The 7,584-nt window shown below is 27.1% G+C and overlaps 1 protein-coding gene across 1 annotated transcript; it reads right to left on the bottom strand.

Moving 5' to 3' along the window:
• Positions 1-1,671: 1,671 nt before the first annotated feature.
• On the bottom strand, positions 1,672-6,193 carry LOC124912401 (putative RING-H2 finger protein ATL21B). The gene is made up of 2 exons (XM_047453014.1): positions 5,509-6,193; positions 1,672-2,402 (listed from the first exon to the last, which is right to left on the bottom strand). The coding sequence occupies exons 1-2, from the start codon at positions 6,173-6,175 to the stop codon at positions 1,963-1,965; spliced, it is 1,107 nt and encodes a 368-aa protein (XP_047308970.1). The 5' UTR covers positions 6,176-6,193; the 3' UTR covers positions 1,672-1,962.
• Between the last annotated feature and the right edge of the window lie 1,391 nt (positions 6,194-7,584).

Raw genomic sequence — 7,584 nt, 5'->3', positions numbered from 1 at the left:
AATATTTCTCATATAGCTATGATGATATTTAATATGAGAGAACGAGAGAGACCTTGCACAATTAGTATTGTGTGTAACTTGGGGCAACTTAATGTGTAGTCCACACTTGCTTGGAAGGATATTAACAAGAGAAAGGTCAATCCTAATAAATTCTTTTGCCGCAGACATTAGGCATGCACAAATATCTTGTCTATCCTTCGTCGTTTTTGCAAATTTATCCATCGAAGTGATGCCATTGCAACATTCTTTTGAAGGATTAGACATGCTCCTAGTTATGTAAGATAGACAAGGAGATAGTTGCCTCGTCGTCAATTCGCATGGTGGAACTTGCCTAGGTGGAGCTTTCTTAGTTGGAGCTTTCTTAGGTGGAGCTTGCCTAGTCGCCAACTCGCATGGTTCAGCTTCCGCGCTTCCCAACTCAAGACCGGTCACTAAGAAAATGATGAAACCCCATAAAATGAGATTATTCATAACAATCTTTCTAGTGAAACAACTTTCTAAGTAATAGTTAAAGCTATAATTATAAGCTCAAACACGATTGTGATTTTGTGTGGAGAGAAACTTAAACTATGTAAAGTGGGTGATCTTTCTTCTTTTCTTTTTCTCTTGTCACAATATATGTGTGATATATATTTTAGTTACTTTTTGCATTTCCCTATCCTAAGGTTATTGTTTGTTGGAGCTTTCTATTTTCTTATCTTTGAATTAAAATTTATATATAATTACTTTATATTCACCTTCATTCTTAATAATACAGATTCAATTCTAATAAAAAAAATATTTAATTAAAATGATACATCGTAATGGTAAGTTATTCGATGTAGACTCTATTAATTTCTCAAAACATTTGAATAATTTTTCAAAATTTTTGTCACATATCAATAATTTACACTTTTTTTTAAGAATTTCCAAGGAGTTTTATGATAGAGATTTTATTTTAAAGATAAAAATTGTGATTGGACTTATAATAAATGTGAGACAATAAATATAACATTCTTATTTATTTCATGATATTTCGTGAAATTTTATGTCAACTATTATTTATTGTAAATATTTTATTCAAGTTAATCTAAAATAAATTCGAATTTGTAACATAAAAGTCATCTTAATTTAATCGAATATATTACAAATTTTATTTGACTATCATACACTATATTTTATTATTTTATGTTAGGTTAGAGTTATATTAATAATTAATAGTCATCTCAACACATTATATATCATTCTGAGACATGTTTTCACATTTTGGGATATTCTAAGAAAATCTAAAAAAATCAGTTGTTATATTTTTAATCAGAACTTTTTAAGAGTTTAAAAAATAATCTCATCGTAAAAAATAATTACTTTATATTCACCTTCATTCTTAATAATACAGATTCAATTCTAATAAAAAAAATATTTAATTAAAATGATACATCGTAATGGTAAGTTATTCGATGTAGACTCTATTAATTTCTCAAAACATTTGAATAATTTTTCAAAATTTTTGTCACATATCAATAATTTACACTTTTTTTAAGAATTTCCAAGGAGTTTTATGATAGGGATTTTATTTTAAAGATAAAAATTGTGATTGGACTTATAATAAATGTGAGACAATAAATATAAATAGATAATAAAAAAAATGGTATCCAAACCAAATTACAATGTCACATGGTAATCATGTACTTGTACAAACAAATACCCATATAAATATAATAATAAAGCAAAGGGAAATGACAAAAGAATCTAATCAACTCATATGAGTTATCACTTATGACTACATAAACCCAAGTTTAACATAGAGCAAACACAAAAATCACCTTCAATTGTGCCTCCTATTGATTTACCATGTATATCAATGGACAAATATTTTGATCATGTTCCATTTCCTTTGTATACCTTTATTCCCTCTATACATTAAACATCTTTAATATACACATAGGACACGAGTCTACAAAGATTTCTCGAGAGAATGTTTGTCTAACTTGACGGAGATGATGATGGCAACGAGGCTGCGTAAGGTGTGTTTCGGCACAAAGGGCAAGTGCCATTCAATTTTAACCACTCGTCAATACACTTGGCATGAAAATAGTGGTTGCATTCCGGAATAGTTCTCAAGGTCTCTTTTGGCTCGTATTCGGATATACAAATTGGGCAAGTCCCTTCGTTGGGCTTCGGTAGGCGTCCACTTTCACCAAGAATTATCTTAGGGAATGACTCAATTGTGGGCTTATCTAGACCATTAATAATGAAGAAAGGTCGTGGGTTGATTTCGACATTTGCCGGCTCGAGATTGGGATGATTACGACGATTAATGGTCTTAATACGGTTAAAAGTGCAACAAGCAAGCCCAATAAGGAACACCAAGCCTGGTATTCCAACTCCTATGATTACACCATATTTGGCACCCCTTGGTAAACCTAGATGAAAATAATTAACCTTTTATAATAAGCATTAAGCAATAGGGAGTATGAAGAAAAGATTAATGAAATTTATCATATTTGAAGTGTAACATATTCTCTATTCCCAAAAACAACTTGAAAATTAACAAGTAAATAATCTTCCCAAAGATTTTTAATTTTTTTATCTCTAAGTTACATTTTGAGAGGCCAACTACCAAAATTTAATTGTGTGCCCTTCCCAAAACTGAATTTTCTAGAAATAATATGAAATTTGATTTTGCCAACAACTTTAATGAAATAAGTTATTTTCTTGAAACATTAAACAAATAATTAAATAAACTAAATTTATTGGCCCTTTCAACCAGATTTGAAAATCCAATAATTAAAGGCCCATCATCCATCATCCAGGTCCAAGACAGCATTTTTATTATTTAATAATAAAGGTTGAAAAAGTCTCCATCGGGCCATTACAACATAAATAGCCAATTATTGGTATTTATAAGCTTATTTAATTATTTGGATATAATTAACTATTTTAATTTGGACTTTTATTTCATGGTTAATATATCAATGTTTCTTATCTTAAATTTTACATTCTCTTAAGTATCAGACTAAATTAGTCATTTTATTTCTGAAATTTGAATCAATATCATCCTATTTATCAGTCTAGTTCAAAAATATAATTACATAAATCTGGTTCAAAATATAAATTGTTGAAATAAATAAATCACTGTTATATATGTCCTTAACATGACATTGTTTTGGGTATTAAATTTGAAATTGATATCTATATATTTTTATTTGCACCCAAAAAATAGAAATATTGTGTGTTTATATGATAAAAAAAAATCTAAGTCTCGTTTGATACCCAAAAAATCTCCATTACTTTATCATCAATTCTTCTATCAAATTATTCAAATAATCAAATAAAATACTGAAAACTAGAATTTTATATAAATTAATATTCAGAAGAAAATAATTATTTCAATGGAGAGTATATAAGAACAATAAAGAAAATTTTACCATGTTCTAAAAAAAAGATTATTTTAAAAGTATTACAATAATTGTAAGACTTAAGTAAATAATTAATTGGATTAGAGGGTTCTAGAATAATTATTAAAAAGAAATATAATATTTAACATTTGTTATAAATTGATTATATTATTTGAAACAATAAAGAATTTATTGAGTGGTAGACTTTTTAAAATATTTGGTCTATTGATTGAATATTTGACCGAATGTTAGGTAAACAAATATATAAAATGAATTTTTAATTTGTTACTGATAATGTATTAAAATGCGGTTAGGTAAAGTAAAACTATTGTTAAGGATGAATGCTCATTTTGTAAAGAATTCAAATTAATTATTTACTATTCACCATTCAATAATTATGGTGATGAATTTAGAAACAGTCTAAATTATTGTTAATTTTCTAAAATGTATAATTGAGTTTATAATCAAAGATTAATACCTACTTCCATTAAATTAAATTAAATATTTAAAAAATATAAATAATTGTAAAAAGTCTTTTATCTTTTCATAAAAAGAAAAAAAATTAAACTAAACCGATATATAATTTTTATTATTTCTATATATTAAAAACAAATTTTGTATATTTAAACTAAACCAATATATAATTTTTATTATTGCTATATTTTAAAAATTTTGTATATATTTATATAATATTTTTTAAGAACAAATAAAACTAGCATGCCCATTTAATCAATCAATAAAGTGAAAATGCTCATTTAGAATTTTCTTAAACCGAAATCTACAACTTGGTTGTGCATGTACCAAATCAAATCGAATCAAGAATAGATTCGAAACTTATATAGCAAGGAACTAAATTAAACTAAAGTATGTTAATTTTATTTTTTACTTAGATTTAATCTCGAAGTGACTAGCATTATTGAACTCATAATCATGATTCACTTTAATTAAAACTTTTTAAGTGAAAAATAAATCTTAAATTTTTTATTTAAGAGGTAACCTTCATTATCATTTAAATTGTTCTAATGAGTTAAATTTCAATTATTCTACACTAAATAAATAAGAGAAAAATGATTGTTTTTCATTGTTATTGATAGATTATGGAAATAATCTTTATATTAGGAATATAAAATAATATATATGAATAAATTATGAAAATAATTTTATATTAGGCATGCATATAAAATAATATACGATAAGAAAACTAATAATATAATAACGATATTATTTTATATGTCTAATATAAAATTATTTTCATAATCTATTCACATATATTATTTTATATTCCTAATATAAAGATTATTTTATAATTTATGGTTATTTTAACGTTTAGATTTTTTTTTTTTTTTTTAATAATGATTGAAAATATGTTGAATAGATGGATTGTCAACTAGTTCTAATTTCTGAGAAACCACTCTATTCTCGTCTGTAGCCCCAAAATAATTTCTTTATAGTTTATACATTTTATTTATTTATTTATTTATTTATTTATTTTAATAATATTTTAGCTTTTATTCAACAAAAAAAAAAAATCAATAGAGTTTCTAATTTCCTTTCTCCTAAAATTCACATAATTTTTGAAATATAAAATATATGCAGGCCTTAAAATAGTCATAGACTCATAGTTTAACAGATTTAGAATACTTTTTTTTTTTGTTATTATATTAAGAAATTTAATGTTAATTTCCTTATAAAATATAATAATTTTAAATTTACTCACCACCACTAATTTGTTATGGTAGTGCACCAAATAAGTTAAGCCGAGCTCAAACGAGTTTATAAATCTAAGTTCGAGTTCAACTCGACTTGAAAAAACTTAAATAAATTTAAATTTTCAAATTTTTGTGTAGAAAAAATATTTATTTTAAATTTTAGGTTTAATATTAAAAACTTAAAAACATATATTATTTATTATAGGCTCGACAAGCTTTCGAGTAACTATTTATATGAGCTCGAACTCGACTCGAATATTAAACGAGTCGACTAGAGCTCGACTCGAACTTGGTCGAAGTCCAACTTAAGTCGAGGGCTCATGATCAGCTTGAGTCATTTACCGCCCTTAAGAGTTTGATTCTAACCCGTGAAGTGGGGCGTCGCTAGTTCTCTTTAATTCATAAAAAAAACTTAAACTTACCTCGTTTAGGACTGTTAAAGCAGGTGATTTCCATCGTATCACCTAAATACCCACACAAACCACCAGCCGTTTCACAATTCCGACAATTAGGTTCATTCCACTTCAACAACAAATACGCCGTACCAACATCCCACGACCAATGAACCGGCGCCGACACCGTCTTAATCCTCCTACACGACGTCTCCGGTGGCTCCAGCATCCCCGACGAAGTCGAAATCACCGTAAAATTATCGCCACTAAGACAAAACATCGGCATATAATACAAATAGTCATCCGGACGTGATGTACAATTATAATAAGTATATCTCTGAGAATCCACCCCTTGAAAAGGTGTACCGGCAAGATTGAAATTGAGTGTCCGGCGAGGTAAGCAGCCGTCGGGATCATCGATTCCGATCGATTGATAAACGTAATCAATGAATTGGACGGAGAATTCGCCGGAGAAGGGAAGATTGAGGATTGTTTGGCCGTGTTTACATGAAAGGGTTAGTCCGGGGAAACCGCAGCGGTCGGGGGAAGTGTTTAGACGGAAAGGGAATCGGATTTTGGGACCGAAGGAACTGCAGGAGGAAATTTGTGGGCATGTTGTTGTGTCGTTAATGGCGGAGGCTCTGTTTGGATGAGTTGAAAGTAGGAGAAGGAATAAAGAGAAGAAGAGAACTTCCATCTTTTTTTTTTTTTTGGATTTCAGATTCAACAATTAATGATCTTTAAGTCTATTTAACATTTTTATAATGTCTTATAAATTTAAGTCATATGTTAGGTAAGGTTTTAGTTTTCAAAGGTTATTAAAGAAAACTTATGTTTTAACTATTTTTTTTTTTTTTTTTTTTTTTTTGTAGTAAGTGGTGAGGATTGAAGGGAACATTTTACCAGAAACAATTTGCTAATACAATCAACCTTTTTCTTTGCTAAAACTTCAATCAACCTATTTGACTATATATGTATATAGGGAATAACATTCAAACTCATTAGAACCTTCTAATTTTGAACTAATAGACATTAGTCTTATGTAATATCGATTATACTCAATCAAGACTTTATAATCGGTTCAAATACAAAATAAAAAAATAAAATACAATTAATTGACTCGAATATGCTCAAGAAGAGCGATGAGATCCCCAAATGAAACAACATATTTTTCGGATTAATCTACATGTCGCCATGATAATTTCCATGATTCTATTAGCCTACTTTGGTTGTTAATTATTATTGTCCAATTTATTTACAACTAGATAGTGTATCAAAAAATTATAGAGACGTTTAAGTCTCGCTCTTTTAAGTGTTACGAAAAAAAATTGTTTTTAAAAGTTCTGTTAATTATATGTGTTTTTTACTTTGATTTTGTTTGGTTAGTTGTTTTAAAATTAACTTAAAGAATGTCAAATATTATTTATTTGATTAATAGAGAATATCCAAATAATTATCAAACCGAAAGGATATTGTTGGAATATAATCGACGTAGTATGACTAAATTCAAATTTATCCAAAAAAAACTAATTCAAACCGACTTTGTGCACTATTATATATATTAACATTATCACCTACTATTAGAGAATTAGCTAGAAAATTTTCAAAACAGACACTCTTATAAGGAAAGCTTGATTAATCATCTCTATCATGGACAATGAGTTCTTAGCAAAAAAGCAGAGTGCAAGCAATCAAAATTTATTTTTTTTAAAAGAGAAAATATTTCGATTGAGTACATATATATTGCAATATTAACCACGAAGAAAATCATTAAAAACTAAAACATGAACTAATAAGATATAACGAAAGTGTTAAAACCCCGAAAACAACTAATATAACGACAAATCAAGATTATAAAAAATAAAGAGAATTAACATAAATTTGAAAATCAAAAGTACTGTTAAGAATAAATTCAATCAAAATATATTTAACTAATAACTTATTGCAAGTAATTTGACAACACCTATGAAAGATTGCCATGGAGTCAACTTCTATACAAATATTTCATGTCAAACAATTTATATATAATACTTTATTACTATAAAAGCATCGTAAATTTGTAAGTGTATATCCTATATATTTAATCTGTTGAAATTAACATTTTAA

The sequence above is a fragment of the Impatiens glandulifera genome, chromosome 8 (assembly GCF_907164915.1).
Source record: "Impatiens glandulifera chromosome 8, dImpGla2.1, whole genome shotgun sequence".
Classification (NCBI taxonomy): Eukaryota; Viridiplantae; Streptophyta; class Magnoliopsida; order Ericales; family Balsaminaceae; genus Impatiens; species Impatiens glandulifera.
Note: the sequence above shows the minus strand (reverse complement) of the source record. Positions and strands in the feature narration are given on the sequence as shown.